General features: G+C 54.1%; 7 protein-coding genes across 7 annotated transcripts; 1 reads left to right on the top strand and 6 right to left on the bottom strand.

Moving 5' to 3' along the window:
- Nucleotides 1-515: 515 nt before the first annotated feature.
- On the bottom strand, nucleotides 516-4,980 carry LTHEOB_1429 (DNA mismatch repair protein; the record flags this gene model as incomplete). The annotated part of the gene is made up of 12 exons (XM_035510129.1): nucleotides 516-544; nucleotides 584-1,227; nucleotides 1,272-1,286; nucleotides 1,339-1,353; nucleotides 1,453-2,183; nucleotides 2,230-2,496; nucleotides 2,546-2,867; nucleotides 3,159-3,322; nucleotides 3,404-3,944; nucleotides 3,993-4,041; nucleotides 4,093-4,548; nucleotides 4,650-4,980. 12 exons carry the CDS (start codon nucleotides 4,978-4,980, stop codon nucleotides 516-518), a joined length of 3,564 nt encoding a protein of 1,187 aa, XP_035365939.1.
- Nucleotides 4,981-6,042: 1,062 nt separating this feature from the next.
- On the bottom strand, nucleotides 6,043-8,896 carry LTHEOB_1428 (GTPase-activating protein gyp7; the record flags this gene model as incomplete). Its single annotated transcript, XM_035510128.1, has 5 exons — nucleotides 6,043-6,488; nucleotides 6,546-6,864; nucleotides 6,917-7,158; nucleotides 7,254-8,640; nucleotides 8,735-8,896. The coding sequence occupies 5 exons, from the start codon at nucleotides 8,894-8,896 to the stop codon at nucleotides 6,043-6,045; spliced, it is 2,556 nt and encodes an 851-aa protein (XP_035365938.1).
- Nucleotides 8,897-9,488: 592 nt separating this feature from the next.
- Nucleotides 9,489-10,232, bottom strand: LTHEOB_1427 (Major facilitator superfamily transporter sugar protein; the record flags this gene model as incomplete). The annotated part of the gene is made up of 1 exon (XM_035510127.1): nucleotides 9,489-10,232. One exon carries the CDS (start codon nucleotides 10,230-10,232, stop codon nucleotides 9,489-9,491), a length of 744 nt encoding a protein of 247 aa, XP_035365937.1.
- Nucleotides 10,233-11,169: 937 nt separating this feature from the next.
- LTHEOB_1426 (Tannase feruloyl esterase) lies at nucleotides 11,170-12,711 on the bottom strand (the record flags this gene model as incomplete). The annotated part of the gene is made up of 1 exon (XM_035510126.1): nucleotides 11,170-12,711. One exon carries the CDS (start codon nucleotides 12,709-12,711, stop codon nucleotides 11,170-11,172), a length of 1,542 nt encoding a protein of 513 aa, XP_035365936.1.
- A 2,971-nt stretch (nucleotides 12,712-15,682) lies between these two features.
- On the bottom strand, nucleotides 15,683-16,882 carry LTHEOB_1425 (Ribosomal large subunit biogenesis protein; the record flags this gene model as incomplete). The annotated part of the gene is made up of 4 exons (XM_035510125.1): nucleotides 15,683-16,486; nucleotides 16,543-16,672; nucleotides 16,729-16,764; nucleotides 16,818-16,882. The coding sequence occupies 4 exons, from the start codon at nucleotides 16,880-16,882 to the stop codon at nucleotides 15,683-15,685; spliced, it is 1,035 nt and encodes a 344-aa protein (XP_035365935.1).
- A 382-nt stretch (nucleotides 16,883-17,264) lies between these two features.
- Nucleotides 17,265-19,035, top strand: LTHEOB_1424 (Tubulin alpha chain; the record flags this gene model as incomplete). The annotated part of the gene is made up of 7 exons (XM_035510124.1): nucleotides 17,265-17,289; nucleotides 17,375-17,415; nucleotides 17,485-17,511; nucleotides 17,604-17,679; nucleotides 17,750-18,280; nucleotides 18,333-18,756; nucleotides 18,807-19,035. The coding sequence occupies 7 exons, from the start codon at nucleotides 17,265-17,267 to the stop codon at nucleotides 19,033-19,035; spliced, it is 1,353 nt and encodes a 450-aa protein (XP_035365934.1).
- Nucleotides 19,036-19,999: 964 nt separating this feature from the next.
- On the bottom strand, nucleotides 20,000-22,802 carry LTHEOB_1423 (Chromosome segregation protein; the record flags this gene model as incomplete). Its single annotated transcript, XM_035510123.1, has 7 exons — nucleotides 20,000-20,677; nucleotides 20,736-21,268; nucleotides 21,377-21,961; nucleotides 22,011-22,297; nucleotides 22,347-22,498; nucleotides 22,549-22,706; nucleotides 22,766-22,802. The coding sequence occupies 7 exons, from the start codon at nucleotides 22,800-22,802 to the stop codon at nucleotides 20,000-20,002; spliced, it is 2,430 nt and encodes an 809-aa protein (XP_035365933.1).
- Between the last annotated feature and the right edge of the window lie 107 nt (nucleotides 22,803-22,909).

The raw sequence follows: 22,909 nt of genomic DNA, 5'->3' as shown, positions 1-22,909 counted from the left end.
TAGCTACAATGGGCTATAAAGGGCTTTGCTCTTCTCAAATATCTCGAGCTGTGCTAGGAGTTTATATTTATTCTGGGACAAATTTGAACCCCATATCTGCATCTGAATGTTTGTTTCAACTAATACAGTACAGAAGGATGCTTATTCCTGTACATTTCAACCCTCTCGGCCTATAAATTCTTCAACCAGCTCTCGGAAAAAACAATATAAAAAAAGTGCAGCCCAAATTAGCAAGTTGAGCCACCAGCTTTTCCCGGATCAAGAACAGCGCATCCACCGTGGAGTTATATCGACAAGTAGTACAGCAAGCGCGCCCCATTTAGTATCTCTTGTCTTATCGTTGCACAGCGCCCCCGAAGCCGTCGTTGCCGGACAGAAGTGGATGTGGCAAAAACAGCTCAGGAAGTGAGCGCGTTGCATGGCATCCCCGGCCGGCTAAGTTTTTGTATTCAGCACATGCATCAGACTTCGTCTAGACTTCCGATGCGACGACTTCGCCTTCGTGTGCTAAATGTTCAGCAACGTTCGAACACGCGGTAGAGGCCTTTGAGGTTGGCTACCTCAACCACGCCTCTGAGCAAACCTTTCGTAGCTACAAGACGGCCACGGAACGCGGGGAAGAGGACATGCTCAATGGCATGCTCAAGATGTTTGCGTCTGGACTCGATTTCCGGGTCAATGGGGGTTGATTCCTCTGGTTGTTCACTTTCCGTGTTCTGTGGCGGCACTGGCAACGCCTCAGGGACGTAGAAGGATGCCAGTTCCCTAAGGAACGCCCGGAAGCAGCCCTTTTCCTCCATCCAATTGACGTTCGGCCCCAGACGGAGAAGGAAATGTGGCAGTTTGGCTAGACTCGGAGTATAGCCTTTGATGAGCAATGGTATGGATACGAGATCGCCATCCTCGGAGATCTCGAGCGAGAAATATTCGGCGAGCATGTCTCTGCGACTGATCAATTGCTCCCTGACGGCTGAAAGCGCATCGTCCCAATCAAAGTCTTCATCGACTTCAGCGGTGCTCTTTTCGTGCGTCACGGCGATTGACAGAAGCTCATGCAAGCTGAGGGCGGGGTCAAACCGGATAGCCCCAAAGTTGCCAAAGTCAGTGAGGCCGACCTGGTAAAAGTACTCGTTGCAGACCATTGCGTAGTCGATAAGGAACAGCTTCACGCCGCCTTGGATGGCTGCAATGCGTCTCCGCTCATCGACCACACCAACGAAGGTATGGCTTGCAAAAACGTCAGTGAGCTCGTTGTGCATGTTCTCACGCACCTCGGCTCGAAGCTCCTTGATGGTGGTCAGACGGCAAATGGTTGGCTCCTTATCCGAGACCTCATACTTCATTTCTTCTCGGCTGCCAGCCTTAGCTGATGTGGAAGAAGATTGTCCGGGTAAGAACATGGTGGTAATCTTCTGTAGACGGGAATCTGTACGAATAAGATTGTTCTCGTACGGCTTCTGGGTTGGTCCTTTTTGCTGGGGAGTCCGTCTTGAGGATGCCGGCTCCTCTGAACGACTTCCGGAAGAAGCCGTAGCAGAATTGCGCGAGGGGGTGGCATTTGTTTGAATTGTCGGGACCTTTGCGCCAGGCAGTAAGCTCTGGGTCATGAAGGTGCGGCTTGTATCCACGTTACCGAGGCTCGAGCGGATCTCGTCGCAAATTACTTCGATGATCTCGTCCTCGTTGAGGAAATTCACCTCGCGTTTTGTCGGATGCACGTTAACATCGACACGCTGAGGGTCAATGTCAAGACTGAGGTATACGAAAGGATGGCCACCTTTTGGGAGGAAAGTGCTGTAAGTTTGCTCGACGGCCTTCTTGATCGCTGACGAGTCCACTGATCTGTGGTTGATGAAAAGGAGCAAGGTAGTTCTCTTGACGCTGTAGTTTGCATTGCTCACCCACGCATCAGCTTTGAATCCCCAGCGATCATTGCTGGCATGAACCTCAATCAACTCGTTAGCCACGGCGTTTCCCTGGACCTGGCGTATACGATCGACAATGGTTGCGCTCGCCGGGACGGATATGCCCATGGAAGAGTCTCCGTGTTTCTTGCAAGAGAACGAAACGCCAACGCAATGCACAGCGTAGCGGCCGACAAGGTCGAGGATTTTAGCATATTCCTCGCTTGCAGAGCGAAAAGCACGGCGGCGAGTGGGAACATTGTAGAACAGATCTTCCACCTGAAATTTGTTAGCTCAGAAAAAGCAACGCTGGCAACCGGCCTACTGTGATCTGGGTCCCTTGACGGCCGGCACACGGCTTGGGATCCGGGCCCTGGTTTGGTTTGGGAGGAACCAGCTTCCCGTCTGCGTAGTGCGCTTTCCACGCACAGCTGGACTCCTTGACACGAGTGGTGACGCTCAAATGCGCTATATGGCTGATGCTTGCCAGGGCTTCTCCACGGAAGCCGTAGGTGCCGATGGAGGTCAGGTCTTCGAACGCCTTGAGCTTCGAGGTTGTGAACCGTTCGCAGAGAATGGGCAAATCATCGCGCTGCCGGGTCAGTCGGACAGTGACGAGGGGATTTGAAATGCAGGCTCACATCAATCCCGTGGCCGTTGTCGGTAATCTGAAGCAGCTTGAGACCGCCATCCTTGACGAGTACTTCCAATGCAGTAGATCCGGCATCGACGGCGTTCTCAATGAGTTCTTTCAAGGCGTGGACTGGAGCGACTATGATCTCGCCGGCAGCGATCTTGTTGACAACATCTTGCGATAAGGCCTGGATGCGGCGAGGTGCGACGGGCGGTGTGACAGAGGGAGGCGTGGCGTCGACATCCATCTCGTCCGCCATGGTGAGTCGCTCTGAGCACGCCAGACCGGCTTCGCGAAAGGCCTGGCGGATGGGCCCGGATGAATAAGTACTAATGCGGTGCGACAGACAATCGAGATGCGGCGCGGGTGGCGCGGCGCGTCGGCTGTGAGACGCGTCTGATTTACGCGTTGCGTCATCACGGCACGTGTGGGACCAGCACCACACTTAATAATTTCCATGCTCCATTAGGTTCTCAATCGGACGCCCCCTCCGTTAGGTTTACATTTGCGTCTGAGAAGAACTGCTCCCCCCGCCAGTCTGCTGCCCGTTTGCTCATAACCCTCCTCACAAGCCACCATCTTCTTTGATCAGATCACTCGCACGTTCAGCCACTGCATACAGAGTGCTCATCAAGTGGCCACAGACTTGAAAGGGGAAGACGCTGGCATCCACAACCCTCACGTTCGTTGTCCCATAAACTTTCAGTCTCTCATCCACAACGCCGCCCTTCTCTCGAGGCATCATGGCCGCAGTGCTTAAGACGTGGTGGTTGCCGCGGTAGTTCTGTTTCAGCCATTTCGACCATGCTGCATTGCTGGCATTTGACGCCACTGTTTTGGTGCCTGGCCATGTCTCTGCACCTACGACATCCGCGAGCGGCGCCGTGGAAAACAGCTTCCGCATCCACCGCGCAACTTGGACCTGTGAATCCAAATCGTACGCCAGCATGAAGTAGTTCGGATTTATCCTCGCAACTGTGCTGGGGTCTGAGGATGTGACATGGATATTTCCTCGCGCAAACGGCAGAGTACTCCAATACTGCGTCCCGAAGGACTTTTCTGTCGGCCAAGTAATGACCTCTGCAACAGGTACTTGAGCGTCAAATATCAACGAGTGCTGCAGCTGGAGCAGAGAAAGCATATCTTCAGTGCTTGTGCAGTTGTTGTTCTGTGCTGAAATGGCCGACGCATAAGCTGGCAGAGCTGCAAGTACCGATGACGCGAACGCGCTGGTGGAATTTCCAAAAACGTCCGTCACGTTCGGATAGGATGCATATCCCGACACTCCAGTGTATTGTTCACTCGCAACTTTGGAGAAGGTCAAGCCATTGTTTGTCTGGTCGATCAAATGCTCTCCGACCCCAGGAAGTGACACTTTGGTTTCGATGTTGGCCTTGGAGAGGATCCTAATCAAGGTAAGTTACTGCAGCGTCCTGCCTCGTCTGGCGACTCACTGTGTGTTTCCGATTCCCGACAACTCCAATAAAGAGGGCGTGCGGAGGGCTCCAGCCGAAAGGACAATTTCGCGAGAGGCGTTAAATGTGATTTTCGTACCATTGGCTGCAACCACCTCAACAGCTGATGCCACTACCTCCTGTTCAGGCCCGGACGGAGACTTCCAGAGTATTTTTGTTACGGTGGAGTTCAGACTGAGGTGAAGGTTCTTCCGGGACGTAGAGAAAGGCCAGTAATACGCCCTGGCCGCATCGCTGCGAACATTGGCTTCTGTGTCAATGGTCTTTGGGTAGACAGTAAAGCCACGCATAGAGCCCCCGTTGACGTCCTGCGGAGAAGGGATTCCGAGGGCTTCGTAGGATTTGCTCAATAGGGACGGCAAATCATTGACGGCTTGGTCCTCTGGATAACCAACTCTGAGCGGCCCCTCGAGTCCATGATATTCCGGGTCGAAAGAGGCACCACCGCCTGTAACTTGGTCTGCAGTAGGAGCCTGGTAGCCTTCTGACTTCAGGTAGTACGGATAAAGAGCTTTCCAATTCCACCCCGCGTTTCCTATCTTTTCCCACGCATCAATTTGCGCAGCCTCAGCTCGTGTGTAGGACATGCCTGCCATGTTGAGCATTTCCTCCCAATATGTTCAGTGAGAAGAATACCGTTGATAGTGCTGGTCCCACCGAGCGCCTTGGCTGCACTAATCGTCTGAACGCGTTGATTCCCAAATGTCTGCGGGATTGTCTTGTACTGTCGGTCGATGGCTGATCCTAACGCTCGTCCATAGCCATCCACGGCTGTGACATTTGGATTATCGTACACGGAATCGCCAGCTTCGATGATAAGGACCGAGACGTTTGCAATTTCCGACAGACGATTGGCGACAACGAGCCCACAGGTACCTCCACCAACAACAATGTAGTCGTAGGTGGTAGAAAGGGCGTTCACTGGAAGGTTGCCGATCAATAGGGCGGACAGAAGGGTGAGCAGCATTTTTGCACAGAAGCCTCCAGAGTAAACCGGAGGCGCAATGATGCTCTGAGTGTCCGGAAGGTTCTGGTGCGCAAAGTAGGCGGGCGATGCAAATTTGTATCTTGATGGGATAATCCGGTCAATACGAAGAGACTAGCTACGTTGAGCTAATGGCGGTTGATCTAGCGTACGAAATAGAATGGTCGCTGTGTAACAGAGCGGGATCTCGCTTCACTTACAGCTCAGAAAAAGAAGTAGAGATAGGCGACTGGAATGACGATGCAAGCGGGAAGAAAATATATGGCGTGCCACTGAAATAATGACGCGCGAATCACCGTGGGAATTGTCATAACTATGGCAGTTGATGATGGCGGTCCAAGGTCAGAAAGACAGCTTTGGGTTTGTTTACTATGGAACGGTGGGTAAGGAAAGGGCGAACAGCTTGGGAATGCACAACAGGCAGGCTCTCGCGGAGCGGCGGTCATGACTGGTCTGCAAACTTCCGAAAATGCCAATTTACTCGAAGTATCCAGCAAAAAGAATTGTTAAGAAACATGGCAGGAAATTTTGGTAATAGATTAGATCCTGGAGCTCAGTGGCGTCAGGTTTCCGAGATGCGGACGGTGGCTTGCTCCTTGACAATCTGTACAGGCGGGGACTGCAGCCGATGGCTAACGTGACTTTGTTTTTCATTTATGCCGTGAGTAGCTGAAGGAATTATCTGGACGTAATCGTAACTGTGAAATTATATTAACGCCCAGTCAATAGCTGCCCATCTGTGTTACTCTTCGTTGAGAATTGTTAACGCAGGATCACGCCTGTTGTTCTTCGCGCTAGCTTTCAGCTGCAATACACCTCGCAGGCGCTGGGACCTTCCTTTCCTCTCTTTTCGCTATGAAAATGAACAAGTCAAAGCTGTGAGACTACAACGTCGAAGGGACAATATGTCCGTGTCAAATTTCCATCCTTATCCTACCAATGCAATTATCCTTTCCGACCCATACGAAAGAATACTCATACAAACGCCGCATACAATCTCAGCCGCTATTGGAGAATGCCCATCATAAATCCATAGAGATAGCATCATGGTTCCCTTGAGGGATACCTATGCAGAGCCCCTTCCGTGTTCTGCTTCTTGTCCAGCTTTGGAACTTTCCGGCTCAAAAGTTCTCTCAGTTCATCCGTAATCACCTTTGGTCTCTCATCCTCCTCTTCCGTACTTGTCGATTTGCTCTTGCCGTTCTGGTTGTTAGCCTGACCTGCAGAGCTGCCCGATGCAGTAGCAGTACCGTTCGCACTGTTGCCATTACGCTGTGCGTTTAGGGCTGCAATGCGACCGAATGGGTTGAAATCAAATGCAGGAGCCGGAGCGGGTGCAGGGTTGCGCCGACGGACGTTCGATGGTACAGGCAGGCTACTGTCCTTATTTTTACGGTCGACGGCTTCAACAGTGCGTTGGAAGCGGCGGAATAGTGCCTCAGCGCGGATCAGAGTCGACTGGAGGTCGATTGTGCCCGAAAGCTCATTGACTATGAGAAAATCAGTTGTGCTCCGTGAAGCGTCAAATGAACCGTTGTAACACATACCGTACTTTAACACCTCATCGAAAGCCGTCAAGTGTTCCATGATGACATCGCGATGTTTTTCCAGGATAGCGAGAGCGATGAACAAGTGGAAGTTACCAGAGAGGAAATCCGTCCACAGACCCTCCCATAGGCGTAGGACGTCCTGCCATTCAAATTCGCGCTTGTACCAGACAAGCAACATGCGGAAGAAGAAGAAAAAGTTGGTGCTATCCGCTGATTGCAGGTGCAGATATAACTTGGGATCGAGGAGCTGCACGAGCTGGTCCAGCGTGAGAAGCTGCTTTCTCATGCCGGATTGGTCTCTGAGGAAATTCCGCTCCTATTACTAGTTAGAACGCTCCAACACGCATGCGAAGGTCGAGAATATTTACCATGCGCTCCATGAATCCGACAAAGCCCCAAAATGCGACCGCATCATCTTGCATGACAGCGTAAATCGGAGCCAACAGGTCGCTCATCCCCTGAACGTACCCAAGGTCCTTGTTGTACTCGTTGTAAGTAAGAAGCATGTCCTTCATCTGCTCGAGATGAACATTGGTCCCAACGTCCGCGAAAGGAGAGTCGGGATCGGGATGGGGGATGTCCTCGCCTGCGAAGACGTCGATATTGCGGTCTGTTCTGTGAACGTCTTTCTCTACAGCGCGGACGCCCAAGAATGGGCAAAGGTCAGCCTGACGAAATGTAGCATAGCTCAACTGGCATGCATACCTATCCGGATCTTCTGCTCCCGGAACCATTCGGATTCCTCTTGTGTGTTCTGGCCTTCTACCATACGCTCCCACCACGCGCCTTTAAGGCGAATGTATTCGTCTCGCAAACTGTTCAGTTTAGCTTGCCGTTCCTCAGAAGTGCTATCCCATTCGTAGACTTCCAGTAGGAAAAGCCAGGCCTCCTTCCTGACGCCGTCGTCAGGATCGAGGCCACCATGAAAGATTCGCTCCTTGACTTCATCTGGAGTAACCAGTAGAGTTCCGCTCTGTGTGTCGAAGAAGCCCTTCCACTCTTCGATAGTAACAGGCTTCCTCCGGTCGCTGAGCGACATGTTGCCTGCCTCCATTTCCAGGATCTCAAACTCCCCAACCGCGCTGTCTTCCATCTCCAAAACATCCTGTGCAGTCCAGATCCTCTGCTTCCGCTCTTTCTCACTCTGCTCTGCAATGCTCATTGCCCATCGAGCGAGATAGATTCTGGCACTGTCGAATTCCTCTTGCAACCTTTCGACTTCGGGACTCTTCAACAGATGTTTGATCTGCGGGGGGAGTTTGGGATTCTCGGCAACGGCCTGCGCTGTCCGCCGGGTGAAGGTGGTGACCTGGCTCATTTTTTCCAGAAAAGTCCACTTTGCCTGGTTGACGGCTGACATGAGCGGATCCATACCACCATCTCTCTTCTTGCCAGCAGCCGCTTTTGAGGAAGACCCTTCGCCTGATGAGCCAGGTGGACTCTTGTCTGTCTTCACAGTTGTCGGCTTTTGGCCGAACGACAGCAGGTCCTCCTCGCTAGGCTCAATGAGATAGACACTGGGTTCGGCAGCAGAACGGACAACCCTCACGTAGCGCTTCAGCCACCTCAGGACTTCGTCGCCTCCCCAGAACATCCCACCACCATCTCCGAAGGGATCGAAACTCTCCCGCGCCAGTTTCTTGCGCTGCATAATTGTGGACTGGCATTCGCTATCGTGGAAAAACAGGGCAGGGAAGCTGTCGCCCGCGCGAGTGTTGATGACCACGCTGCCGAACCACCATCCTATGCTTGGTGGCCGCACGAGTAACGAGAATATTTCACTAACTGGTACGGCGAAAGCATATGTCCCAATAGCACTGCTGTGGGTCGTTGTGGTTGGTGGCGGGGGGACGAGATAGGACTGTTTCGGCGGGGACGAGGAGTCCGAGAGGTCGACTTTTACGTATGTATCATAGGCATCACCAAGCGCGGATTCGGGAATCCAAGACAGAAGAAGGGAGGATGCGGCAACGGAAGTGGAGGATGACGATGACGTAGGGCGGGCATCGTGGGTGGCCGGCGACCTCTGCTGGACAAGGGCGATAAAGCCAGGGATGTTGTCTTTCGCAGATGGCGTGGGGTGAACGTAAACCTATCGGATCAGGCGTCAGAACTGTGTGAGGACTGCGTAGCAGTGCTGCCTAGAGCGAGGCGTTCTTTGACGGCAGGCCGGAAGCTAAGCTTACCTTGCTTTTCGAGTACAACAGCTTCACGCCGCTCCCACTGCTGGTGTGGCGGATAGTATTGTACTCGCCTTCCTCGTCGTCACTCATATCGTAGAAGGAAGCTGTTGGGGAGGGCGGGCTTGGGTGAGGGTTTTCGGGCGGCGGCGGCGGAGTGGAAGGCATGGCGCAAGATTAGTTTTCTACCACGAGTGATGCCTAATTTTTTACGCGTCATACGGCGCGGCGCGTGGTCGTGGCAGAAACGGGCGCAGGCGGACGGGAGCCGTGGGTCATATGGTCGTGGGTGGCTTCACTGGGTGGAGAGGGAGCCAGAGCTTCCGGAACCAGGGCTGCCTGGGCGCAGGCGAATGACGCAGATCGCGGGGGAGGCGGTGCACGCCACTCGGCAGTGGTGAGAGCTCCCAACGCCTCACATGGCCACCCACTCTTGTCGCCAACAGAAGATGGAAGCAAGCGCTAGAAAAGTGTGAAGTGCTCTTGATTTGGAGATACGCCGCCTTCGAGCAAACGTCCGCTCCTGAGTGCATACAGGTCCATTATTATCCATTGGCTCCCCCGCCCATGCGCGACGGCCCAGCCATGAATCAGAAATCGCAGTCCCAGAAACCATGAAAAGATGTCCCAATGCAAACCTGGCCGGAGCTCCCTTTTGACGCCACCAATGAGCCGCCCGCTGAACGCTGCACAACCGCTGCCAATGCTCCTCCCGCAACCTTTGTCTTCGCTCGAGTTCGCAAAAGGATTCGCCGCCCGCTCATTTGTACGCTCTAGGCCCGCTAGGCAGCCCGACTCGGCCCTGGCCTCCTTCGTCTCGACTACCGCCGCCCCATCTACCGCTAGGGTTAGCACTGTGTGATCTTATAAACGGGTCTCTGGCTCCTGTCGTGGGAACTCCTGGTGAACCTGCCGGACTGCTGCTCTGTGAACCTGTGGGGCTTCCCGACCTGCCCGAGCCCCAGAGGCGTGCCTTCAACCTGTCCTGCGCCGAGCCGCTGCCCGCACTGCCCGGTGGCTGCGAGTCGAACGAGGGGCGCGAGCCCTGCGAGAACGAGCTTTGGTAGCTGCCCGCACGCTGGCTGGGCAGCGGTCGTCCGCCTCCCTGGCTGGGCTCAGGCTGCAGCAAGCCGCCCCTGCCAGCCCCGGGGCCTCCTCTGGGCGGTGCTCTGCTTCTCAGAGAGCCGGGCTGTGGCGGCGGCGTCTGCGAGGCGGGAGCGTCCCAGAGATCGCTGAGGCCGCCTCTGCTGCCCGGGGGGGCTTGGGCAGCAGGGCCGGTGGAGCGGACGAATTGCTGCGTGGGAGCAGGCGAAGGCGCGCGTGGGTCGGGCGGCAGCCATGGCGGGAAGGGGCGGCCCTTCTCCTGGTAGTACGCGCGCAGCACGCGGGCGATGTGCGAGTCGTCTTCGGTGTCGCCGTCGGCTTCGCTGTCGAGGAGGTTGCGGCGCAACGAGTTGTAGCGCGAGGTGGTGTTTGTGAGCAGGTTCGAGAGGTAGGACGACATGGCGGAGGCGGGTGCGACGCTGCGCCGCGTGAGGGATTCTGGGTCTCGGCGTGGGCGAAGCGGTGAAGTCGAGGTGGGAGTTGCGGAGGGTGTTGCGGCTGGCGGAGGGGCCGGCCAAGACAGCGGGCGCGGATGCGCTCAATGCACCGCTCAAGTCCGTTTCAGAGGAAGGAGCAATTTGAACTTTGCGCGTCGGAAGGCGACACAACTTAACGCTGGTAGCACCTGCTTTTGCCTGAGCAGCAAGCAGGACGAGGGAAAGCTCCCAGCCAGCTTCTTTATTGCTCGCCCTGCAGCTGCCCGTTCCCCACCTGCAGCCACGCCCATCACGTGTTTTGCGCTCACCTCAAACACAGGTGATACGCGTGAATTCGCAAACTTGCTGGTTTCTTGCTGATCTCTCGCTGCGCATCGTTTGCGGCGCTTGTTCTGTTGGCGTGAGTCGACAGCTCTAATCTCCAGCTGCGGCTGCTTCACCCAGAGGACGGAAACGGTTAAGGGCTGATGTGTAGCCTACCACTCTTATGGCAGAGGGGATGTCCAGAATGGCGGCTCTGGGCAGGACCTTTGTCTTGGGCCTTGAGGAAAGGCACTGCCGTTTCTCCTGTCGTTTCAAAGGCAAGCGCCACCCAAGAAACAGCCACCAACGGGACTGAATGTATGGGATCCGAACAGCAGCGAACTTATTTATCATCAACAGCGCATCTTGCAAAACGTACACGAAAACCAATTGAATGGCTATCCGGAGATCCAGCTACCATCGACGAGTTGAAGTGCCCGCCAATGAGCTCTGGACGCATATGGAAAGCGTACCTGCGCCTGCAGTCTCGGATTCTCTTATATCAAATCTCTCTATTTGCCGCAATCGTCTGTCTTCATAAATTCTCCATTCCTTCTCAAATTGCGAGTAACCACCATCTTTCTCCCCTACAAGAGTTCAAGTGAATGTCTCCTTGCATTCATACGAAGAATCCTCCATAATGTCACCACCTTTGTACGCAGGAACCAACGGATACGCACAGAGATTCAGTTTCCTGGTCGCGTTCCCTGTTTGTACACTCGCAGGAAGAGTGTCAGGCGCGACACCCTGCTCAACCCAACTTACCAAGGAGTCCAAAGCTTCAGTCGGAACCGGTCCAGTGCCCCCGCTGCAATGCCCAACGCCCGGCGCCCTAAAATAACGGTAGAAATCTGCCGCCGCGGGATCGAGCTCCAGAACATTATCATAGTAATCGGTCGTGCCCTCCGGAGCGATGACTGGATCGGCAAGACCGTGCCAGGTGATCATTTTTCCGCCGGCTCCCTTGAACTCGGACAGATCCGGGTCGTCAGTGCTTATGATGGACTTGTACTGGTTGACGGAGCGATGCAGGATGGCATCGTACTCGGTGTGCGACATATTGGTAATATCGAAGGTCGGATCGCCGCGCTTGACCCAGAAGTTTATCCATTCCTCAGCAATGTAGAAGGGAGCGCCAGTGCAGTCACTACCAGTGCACGATGTGTTGGCCAAGCCGGAGAGAGGGGCGTCCGGACTCAGACCATACCAAGAGAAGTTGCCGTTGCTCGTACGGGCGCCTTCCCACGTCTTCTGGGCGATAGTGGCGGCTGCCTCTGAAACGACGGAGCTGGAGTTATCGCAGGTGTACTCGCGACCGACGATAGTGAACGGGTCAAAATTGCAGGCCAGAGGGTCTGCAATGATACCGTCCTCAACCCCGTCCAGACCGTCACAAGCTTCGATGGCGGCGGCAGTGATGGCGTTGAGCTCACACTGTGTTGGGTATACGTCCAGCTGGTTCATAACGAACTGCGGCCAGTATTCTGCTGCGACAAAATTGGCCCAGTTGATGGCAGGAGCTTTGGCCAAGATCCCGTCGTACAGGTTCGGAAACCTTTGCGCAATCATAAGCCCCTGACGACCGCCGGTTGAACATCCATTCCAGTACGAGTACCTGGGGGTTTGCCCGTAGAAGCTGGCGGTGACTGCTTTCCCGATAATAGTTGCGTCTTCCAAAGACACGGCGGCGAAATTGTTAAAGAGGTATGCATTGATGTTGCCAGGGCTAACCAACGCCCAGGACTCAGCACTGTTGACTGTCCAGTCATGTCCACCGTCGGTTGATGCCACAGCGTAGCCTTTGGCTACTTCGCTCGTGATGAGGCTGTCGTTGGATCTCATGCGGTAGCCTCCGCCACCGTAGCCCATGAAGCGCTCGTTCCAGTCCTCGGCAGAGGGGAGGTACACGTAGACGTTGACCTTATCATTCTGTCCAGGATGCGTGTAGAGGACGGTGACATTGCAGAAGCTGGTGCTTCCGCCGAAATTTTTAACCGAAGTCGCCGTAATGGAGAGGACCTGGCCACCCAGTAGTTCAGGAGTAGGAATGGCATCGGGCGAGCATGTTGTTGCTGCTCCAGCTGCTGCGCTAAAAAGAATGGAAAGATTTAAGGCAGCGAGTCCTGTCGGATACCGCATGGTTGAGTGAGTGGGGTTGAGTGAGCTCCGCCGGGCTGCTCCATCTTCAACACCCTCCTTTTATTTAATCCACGGAAGTACCTACCGCAGACCGCTCCCGACGTCGGCAAATGCGAGCAATTTGCCGCATTTTGACGGTGAGCGGCCTGGTTTGCGTAAGCAATGCTACCCCGCATTTTCGGGAGGATTGTTGGTAGGAGTTCGCGGAAGGAGCAAGAGCCTCACTGGTAATCCGCTCCGTTAGAAAGCCAAGAGGCCAAGCCGCCGCCGCAACCTTTTCCGACCATCTCTCGGCCAGATCATTGCCACTTCCGCTTCTCTTTATCGGATACGGTGAACATGGGGTCGGTGGGAGCCTGGAGCTGCTACCACCTCGCCTCGCTGTAGCCCGAGTGACTGTCTTGCAGCAACCGGGAAAAATGCTTCACCAGCAGTCTGCTATTTACTAGTGATGAGGATCTGTCCGCCTTGTTTGTAATCTGTGCGAGCTAAGGCGCACATTATTGAGGGAACCATGCTGATCTCGGGAAGTGCATGACTAGCCAGGTACGTAGTGCCGAGGACCAAGCACCGACCTCGAATTTCTGACTCGATGCCAGTAACCACGTAGTCTAGGCCTTCCCATATGCGGCAGGATTAGTGGCTGAATATGCATAGCCCTCACGGCTCGTGCCGTGCTCTCCCAGCAGAAATGATACATCTTCGGGAATCGACTTGCGTGGTCCGGACTTAAATGTGGAACTGTTACGCTCGCATATTATTGCGCTTTATGTAGAACCAAAAGAATGATTCTGCAGACGAGGGACGAGAACTCAGCTCAAAAATACTGTTCTTATTTCTACTCCCGAACACTCATAGTACCAGAAAACATTTCCGCAAGTACTCGTCAAAACCATCAATTCCTAAGTCGAATGAGGGAATGCGAGAAGTAGACAAAATTACGGACGGCAAAAGGAAACATCGTCTCAAGGATTTGTTCAAGCCTGAGCAGCCTGGATACGGCTAGCCAGGAAGGAGGATGGCTTCGAGACATAGCGGACATAATCAAAAGTCAGACTAATGACAGGGAACCCAATGCAGACGGGGTTCTAAGGGGTTGCAAATGATGTTCAGATTTTGCTGTGGGAGTCCTTGGATGCGTCTACCAGACAGAGAGTTGTAGAGATCGCTAAACGTGGCAATGCCAGCAATTTTGTTGCGGACATTAGCTAAAAAGCCCCCAACCAGGCAGTGAGTGAGGGTAGTACCATGGTTGAAACAATGTCAAGAATGCAATCTTCACGCTGAGGAGATCCGAGTTTTACCTGTATCCACCGCTGACGATGGTGGTGTTTGGATATTTGGAAGCGGCAAGACCGAAGAGCCTGCTCATCTCGTTGCTGCCAGCGACAAAGTCGCCGAATAAGTTATTGAACAAACCAGGAGGGTAATCGACACATTGAATGACAATCTCGGACTAAGATTCAAGCTGATTGGCGAATATCGGTCCGCCCTGGCCATCGACCAATGTTATTTATACGCTAATGTAGTTCTATATCGACAAATGTCCCAGTAGGGTACTAGACACTTTATCCAAGGGCCGAAGCACTAACGTTGTGCTTCCTGCAGGCTGATTGGACTTATGAGGTTTCCCAATTCGGTGGAGCCTCTGGTAGAAATGTAAGTAACAGGCTTGCACGGTCCGTTGTTGAGCTCGTTAGCGGTAATTCCAGTACCAGAATTTTGACGGGCTTCGAGATCTCCAACAGCACTCGGAACGCGCATCTCAACACTAATCGGAGATACAAGGCTATTACTTACAGAATTAAGGAATAATTAGGCAATTAGATTTACTCTTTTTTTTTTAACATGGTTACAGAGCTTTAGAGCAAAGAAAGGGATAATAATATGTAAAGAGCGTGGAATGAATTCCGTTGGAGAAGCTTGCTGTTCTCTTTCATTACCATCACGTTTTTACTAGTTTAAGATTCTTCCGTTCTTTCAGTCTTTAGGACTATCGGAACGACAGGTTATAGCTAAGTCCGCCAAAGAGACGCAGTTAGCTTAGTTACAACCAAAGACTTATTATATACGAAGACAATACGTTGAGGTATAGCCACAGCGTGGTATTTGGTAAGGGGTGTTTAGAAAGATAGCTCTACCATTTACTGTAGTTAAGGAGGTTTGTTATAATAATTCGGCAATGCTATAGATTGTATTCTATACTTGGTGTAAAAGCCAAGTTTGAGCCGTTATTAAGATATTTAGTTCCAATATTCCATTGCTGGAACAACGGCGGAGGCAGCTAAGCCACTTGGCTTGTCAAGATTAAAATTAATACGCCCGTAGCTTGGGTTAAGTGCAAGATTGGTTACCTAAGGCGTGCATGTATTTTAGAAGCTTTGCTGCGTGGCGGACTGCAAGCTTCCAACTGCTCATTCTCTACTGCGAAAGGTGCAACCCATGGAGGACACATACAGAATATTTAGTAGTTGGCTTGAATCGCCTCATTCTAAATAGTAATCTAGGGCCCTTATGAATTGAACATAATGTTATGCTGTCACTTGGCCTCAGGTCGTCTTTAATGCAGACAATCCGGGGGAAATTGCCTCCCTAACCCGCGTTATGCCGCACCATTCTTTTTTTTTTTTTTTTAAGTTGTTTCACACATTCTGCTGGAAGAGAGCTTATCATTGCACTAAGATCGCTGCTGGGCGGGAGACTCTGAGCGCCTATGATAAGCGTAAAGCATACACAGTGCAGTAGGTTACTTTTCTACACCAGACAAGAATGGAGCGCGACAATAAAGCAAGAAAAGAAATTTTCGAATCGTTACTATTCCCGGAACAATTACTCAGTCCTCTAAAAGGTATCCAAACGCGAGACGCTTGTGCGTAATGAACTCGCTGACCATTGGACCGAAATCAGGATAAATGCTTTTTTGAGTCCCCTTCCAAACGCCAGTTCCCCAAAACACCATACCAAAACCATTCTACGCGCGGATGGTCTGGCGAGGCGCGGGCTCGTGTTCATATTCGTACTCGATCTCCCGCTTAGGGCCCTTAGACGACTTCTTCTTGTTAGACTTGGGCGCAGGCTCCGGACCCCGTTTCCTCTTCATATTGGCGAGAGCCTTCCTCAGCTTCTCCACATCCTCCTCTTCTTCGTCCTCCTCCTCACTGCTGCCCTCACTGTCGTCTTCATCTTCATCACTTGCTTCCTCAGACTCATCGTCTTCGCCGGAGTCGTCGCCAATCCAGTCCTCCAGGTCGCCGAGATCTTCGTCCTCAGACTCGCTGCCCTCAATGTCGCTAACGTATTCAACGTCTCCGACACCTTCTTCGTTCTCCATCTCCTCCTCCAGTTCCTCTTCGATGCCTTCGTCCAAATCCTCATCCCTTTCGCCCTCGCCGCCGCGCTCCAACCCCTTCAATACCTTCTTCCAGACCGCTTCATCGACGTTCAGGGGCTGCTCGCCGTATGCACCGCTCCTCAGGCGCTCAATGAGCTCTCTCTCGATCGCGCGCTCGACCTTGGCGGCGGCAGCAGCCTTGCGCTCGCGCGTTTCCTCACGGCGTCGGACCTTCGGGGCAAGCTTGGGCACGAGTGTCTCTCCGAGGCGTTCCTGCTCCTTGGCCAGACGTTGCGAACGGATACGGACTTGAGTCAGACGAGTGAGACGTTGCTTGTTCTTGTGTACAAGGTACTTTGGCCAGTAGATAAGGCGCTGGTCGACCTGTTCGAGAGCCTTGGCGTAGTTGGAGGAAAGCTTGATGCGCTCCCACCAGCGGTTCGGCTGCGGTACCGTTAGAATGAGCTCAGGGTAGAGATAGCGCGCAGTGTGCTTCTTACCTGGTGCGACCGTTCAATAGTCTTTATGTAGAGGTAGAGTGCGCCCGTTTCGGGGTGGGCGCGGATCGTGGCATAGCGGGAATTTGCGAGAGGGCACGACTGACGGTTGCAGAGGCCAGTAACGTTGTATCTGCAGTGGCATTGTTAACAGGGTTCACTCGTACCCAGTGGGTTGAGGGTTCTTACTCGTTGCGACAGAAATTCTGATTCTTCGTGGGAAGCCTGCAGGCCTGGTTAGCAAGAGAGAGCGCAAAGATTTGCGGCGAGAGGCGGACTTGAGCTTGAAGGAGCAAAATTGCTGATTGATGACCTGCCACACGATTTCGTCGGAAGCAGACATGGTGGCGGCGTGTGCGAGAGGCGCTGCAGCAGTGGAGTTGTCTGGAGCGCTGGGTCTGCACTGTTGCAATGGACTTTTCGTCGGCGCCGCCGCCGCCAGAACGCCGACGGTCGACACACTGCGTCGCGCCCGCCGCTATTGGCTGCCGGCCCGCGTCGGCTTGGCGTCGCCATGTCACATGCCGGCTAGCCGCATGGGGCATGGCGCACACAACATCTCTGTTTATGTCGGCTGCGACCCTCTCCCTAAGCCAACCCGCGACGGTCCACACGCTCTGATCAACGCACCGCACGGGGCTTCTTCATTCCGCCTCAATACTCTCTCGCGCCCCCTCGTACTCCGTCCACAATCCACACACTTCCTTCTACACACCACCGCCACCATGAGAGAGGTTATTAGCTTGAACGGTATGTTTCCACGCCCCGCCGACGCGCCGAAAACTTGACCGCCTGCCTCCGCGATCCCTGTATACTGATCAAAGCGCGCGAACAGTCGGCCAGGCCGGTTGCCAGATCGCAAACTCCTGCTGGGAGGTGAGTTTCCCGCCTTGGGGCTTCGATAGACCGTGTCTGTAGTTGCATTCGCTGACACTGTCCCAACAGCTCTACTGTCTCGAGCATGGCATCCAGGTACGCGCTTTTTGCCGCAGCCCCGCGAGGGACACCGCTCGCCGCCCCACGAGGACACCGCTCTCCGCGCACTTCCGCTAACACTGCAACAGCCCGATGGCTACCTCACTGAGGAGCGCAAGGCTGCTAACGATGACCATGGCTTCAGCACCTTCTTCTCTGAGACCGGTACGCTGTTTTCCCCACTCCACACCACGTGCATATCGCGAGAGCCCCGCCGCTGATAAATGCACAACAGGCCAGGGCAAGTACGTTCCCCGTACCATCTACGCCGACCTCGAGCCCAATGTTGTCGACGAGGTCCGCACCGGTGCCTACCGCGGCCTGTTCCACCCCGAGCACATGATTACCGGCAAGGAGGACGCCTCGAACAACTACGCTCGTGGTCACTACACCGTCGGCAAGGAGCTCATCGACCAGGTCCTTGACAAGGTTCGCCGCGTTGCCGATAACTGCGCTGGTCTGCAGGGTTTCCTTGTCTTCCACTCCTTTGGTGGTGGTACCGGCTCCGGTTTCGGTGCTCTGCTCATGGAGCGTCTGTCCGTCGACTACGGCAAGAAGTGCAAGCTCGAGTTCTGCGTCTACCCGGCCCCCCAGGTCGCCACCTCGGTTGTTGAGCCCTACAACTCCATTCTTACCACTCACACCACTTTGGAGCACTCCGACTGCTCTTTCATGGTCGACAACGAGGCCATCTACGACATCTGCCGCCGTAACCTTGGTATTGAGAGGCCTAACTACGAGAACCTGAACCGCCTGATCGCTCAGGGTGAGGATAACCACCTGTGTGCTTGAGAAATTTCCCGCTGATAGAACAACAGTCGTTTCCTCGATTACCGCCTCGCTCCGCTTCGACGGTTCCCTGAACGTCGACCTGAACGAGTTCCAGACCAACTTGGTCCCTTACCCCCGTATCCACTTCCCTCTGGTTGCCTATGCCCCCGTCATCAGCGCCGCCAAGGCCGCCCACGAGGCCAACTCTGTGCAGGAGATCACCATGTCCTGCTTCGAGCCCAACAACCAGATGGTCAAGTGCGACCCCCGCAACGGCAAGTACATGGCTACCTGCCTGCTCTACCGCGGAGACGTCGTCCCCAAGGACACCCACCAGGCCGTTGCCACCCTCAAGACCAAGCGCACCATCCAGTTCGTCGACTGGTGCCCGACTGGTTTCAAGATTGGTATCTGCTACCAGCCCCCGCAAATCGTCCCCAACGGCGATCTCGCCAAGGTCGACCGCGCTGTGTAAGTTCTGTCCTGGCTTCTGCATCTCAACCGTGAGCTGACCGTCATAGGTGCATGCTGTCCAACACCACCGCCATCGCCGAGGCTTGGTCGGCTCTGTCGCACAAGTTCGACCTTATGTACTCGAAGCGTGCCTTCGTCCACTGGTATGTTGGTGAGGGTATGGAGGAAGGTGAGTTCAGCGAGGCCCGTGAGGACCTGGCTGCTCTCGAGAGGGACTACGAGGAGGTTGCCGCCGACTCGCTCGGCGAGGAGGAGGGTCTTGAGGCTGAGTACTAGTTGGAGTATGTCTCACGTCGTAGAAGGGGTTAGGGGCCTAGGCGAGCACATTGGGAAGCTTATAGGCCTAGAATTATGTTCTTCGCCTGCTCGGGAGTGCGTTTTTCGTGGTACTTGCTTTTAATAAAATGGGAAATTCTGCAATCTCGCTCCATGACTGGCTTGTAAAGTGGCAGGTGAACCATTCTCTCTTAAGGAATTGCATGTGAAGTCATTATTGAGATGGTGTCGTCCCCTAACGCCCCCGGTAATGCATGTAGTGTTTTTTTTTTAAAAAAAAATAATTCGCATGGTCTGGTCCCTCCCTTGCCGTCATCGGTATGCGGGGCCATTCACAAATAGCAAGAAATGCGGATAATTGGCAATCAGATGCAGATATGCGGAAGATAACGCGGCAACTTCATGGAAGCGACCACCTCAGCTCATCAGGGGTGGCGGGTGCACGCACTTTGCGGACGAAAGCAATGTAGCGCGTGACCTTGCCTACTTTTGGCTGTTTAATCATGATGCGGTATGATATTAATTACTGACAAGGTAGTCGAAAGCCTCATGTATGTGTCCCTTTTCCGGGCGCGCCTTTCTTCCGAGAAAAACCCAAACTTCATGACAGCTAGCCGGACCCTGGTAATAGGGTGTCCCTATGCAGGGAAAAGGACGGACCGGCCCGAACGATGGGTGGGCCCCCGCAAGCCTCCACCTCGAACCAAAGCCACGGCGTCCACTGGGCGCCGAGCACCGCGCTGCCCGCGCAGTCGATGTTCTCAGGACGGCGCGAACGCACGTGAGATTTTGGAAAATGCAACGAGGTGGCTGATCCGGACAGATGCAAAAAATAGGGGAAGAAGCTGGGCTGAACTAACTCGTTCCGAACAAATGACTTCCGACTTACCCCTATTTCGGGGAGGCATTCACGCTCCGCGGTGCGCACGTTCTCGAACCCTGAGAAAGCTTGGACGCGCCTCAATCAATCATCCTCGTCATCCAACCCGACCAGCCTCCTCTCCGCCAACTCCTCAATCTTACCCCTCAGCACATCGCGCCCGAATCTGCTCGCGATCTTCGCCGCCGCATCCAGCATCTTGCCCGAGCGATCGCGCATCAGCCCGACGATCTCGAGCGCTTTCATCCCGCGCTCCTCGCCCTCGCGACATTCGGCCGCCAGCAACTGCAGCAGCGCCTTGTCGACGTCGAGCTCACGGCGTGCTAGCGCCTGCTTCTGTGCCGTTGTTGCGCGCGTCGCAGCAACGAGGTCATCAAGCAGCGAGATTTGCAGCGAGTTGCGGACAAACTGCTCTTCCAGTGACTGGGTCTCGGTAAGACCGGAAGTTTCTTCCGAGTCCTCGTCCATGGCGTCGGGACTGGTATGGCGGCGGGGAGGTTTGGGTGCATAGAGTGGAATTTGGAATTCAAAATCAGTGAGCAAGGGGCGTGGAAAGTAGGGATACTTGTCGCCTCCTTTGAGAATGATGCAGTGAAAACGTTCGTTTGCCACGGCCACGGGCCAGTATGTTTCCTCTTTGCGGCCGGAAGCCAGGCGCGATAGAAGTTTGGTGTCGAGTAGGGGCACCCAGCGAGCCTGCGAAGGTGTACGCCAATGCTGGAGGACCAGAAGCGTACCAGTCGTATCGTAGATGCATGGATCCTAGAGGAATAGCGTGAGCTTGAAGCGTTGCATCAGGAATAGAAAACGTATATCTTACGCCTTGATCAGAGAAGAAGACGCTCTGTAATTCGGCACCCTCGCTAAGTGCGACAATGTCTTCGCTCTGGCAGATCTCGTCGCGCTTCACGTTTTCGATCGTGTACAAAAGGCGCGTCGTGCCGTCACCACCAACAGGACCATTGCCGATAGTCATTACATAATCTCGCCAGCTCGCACAAGTCACGGCGGGCGATGATTTTTGCCGGTAGATGCGGAATGGGACACCGAAAAGACTGTATACGCGGACGTAGTCGGTAGACGTTAGTACCACCACGTACGACTCACTGAGTGAGATGGCAGTGATGCTTTCCCCTGGAGGCAACTCTGTTCTCCAGTCCGTTCGCGTTGTCCATGTCTCGTGCGGTCGGTAGTAGACCATAGCAGGATGGTCCTTTGATGGCTGGCAGGAGAAAAGGGTGCCACTTTCGTTCAAGCATGCCTTGTCGTATAGGAACGGGTCGGTGAAATGGAAGTCACGGTGAGTCTCCCGGTCGTAGAACTCAACCGTGACCGTGTGGTGCGTCTCTTGGTCTACGGTCCAGACAAATCCGGTAAAGTTGAGACAAAGGTAACGCCTGTTGCCCCGCCAAGGGGTGCTGCCCGGTTGGAAAGCTGCATGGGTCCGCACTTGCAACCCACCTCTGCTTCGCTTTCCGCTCGGAATATCGAAATCATCAGCCACCCGTCCACGCTTCCCATGGCCGTTGATTTCTTCGGCGTAACCAGCCCCATCATCATCCTCAATGAAGCCGTCCGCATCAGACATCCCGTCATCCCCAAGAATTTCATCTAACGAATCCGGTGTGCCCCGTCGAGCATGACGCGCATCTTTGGAGCCATTGAGAGGCAAACGCCGGGCATTGCCAGTAGTCTCTGCTAGAGGGTCATGAATGAATGGAGCGGCCTGCAAGTCCTTGTCTAGCACTGGAGCGTACTCAGGCGGCACGAAATCAGTGTGGATGAAGAGTTCACCGTCATTGTTGGTGTAGGACAGGATATTCTCGACAGGATGCCATACCATGGCAAGAATTGTAGCCCGGGCGTCATCGTAGGTCTTGATGATACGCTGAGTCTTTGTGTCCCAGATTGCGAGTTTACGGTCCTGGCCAGTAGTTGCAAGAAGGCCGCCGTTAGGCGACCACGCTGCCGCCGTGATATCGCCGGTATGACCAGATTTGAAGGCTCTTTGATGATCCCATCCGCTTCTTGAAATCACTTGAATATCTGGGATACAATTAGGAATGCCGTCTTATGGCTTAACCATCACTCTTACCTCGAGTAGGAGTGGCTGCTGCGAAAGCTCGCCCATCTGGGTGCCAAAGGACCTTTGAGCTCGCCTCCGCATCGGTCTCCAGAGACCTTATCAAGCCGTCTACCTTCTTCACCAGGCTCGGCTCTTCGGAGCTGAGCGAGTATATGTAGATTTGGCCGTCGGAGCATGAAGCGGCCAAGAGAGATCCGCTAACGTCGAAGGATACGTGCTTGACAGGGCGTGGTTGCTCCCTAAGGTGGATAACGCGGGTCATATCTTTGGTATTGACAACCTTGACCACCAGTTCACTTCGCAATATCAGACTCATTGTTCGGTCATGGTTCGCAGGCTTCTTACTCGCTAGCCACTGCTGCCCAATTGCCGTCTGGAGACAGAGCAATATCACGGACTGGTAGTGTGCAACGGACAAGGACCTCTTCGAGCGTATTTGTCTCGAGAGAGTATTTGCAGACGGTGCCATCTTCGGAGCCGGTGACGAAGAAGTCGTTCTTTGTGGCTGTCAGCGCTTGGTTATACCTTGTGGACGACTCTAGCTTACAGCAGCCGCCACAGCCGTGTTCGAATCTTGGGCATTGTCGATGTTGGTAGGTTCTTCAACAGAGCCTGTCTGGAAGACGCGAATGGCGTTGTTCAGTCCGACGGTGATCAGCTTTCGTCCGTTCGGCGTGTAGCTCAGGAAAGTAGGGCCCGGGGGATCTGAAATTCGCAGTTAGATAATGAGGCCTGCCTGAATTGGGGTCATCCTGAGTACTTACGGGCCGGAAGGCCTCTTAGTCGTTGGTTGCCGGCCATGATGTGGATGTCGGACGCTGAGGAAGATGTGGGCGTGCGGTTCGGAGAACGCGTTCTCGTGCGCGACGCGTTCCGCGTTAAAGTGGCGCCATTCCTATTCTGGTAAG

This window comes from Lasiodiplodia theobromae (assembly GCF_012971845.1).
Source record: "Lasiodiplodia theobromae strain AM2As chromosome Unknown scaffold_4, whole genome shotgun sequence".
Lineage (NCBI taxonomy): Eukaryota > Fungi > Ascomycota > Dothideomycetes > Botryosphaeriales > Botryosphaeriaceae > Lasiodiplodia > Lasiodiplodia theobromae.
This window is presented reverse-complemented; position numbering and strand designations above follow the sequence as displayed.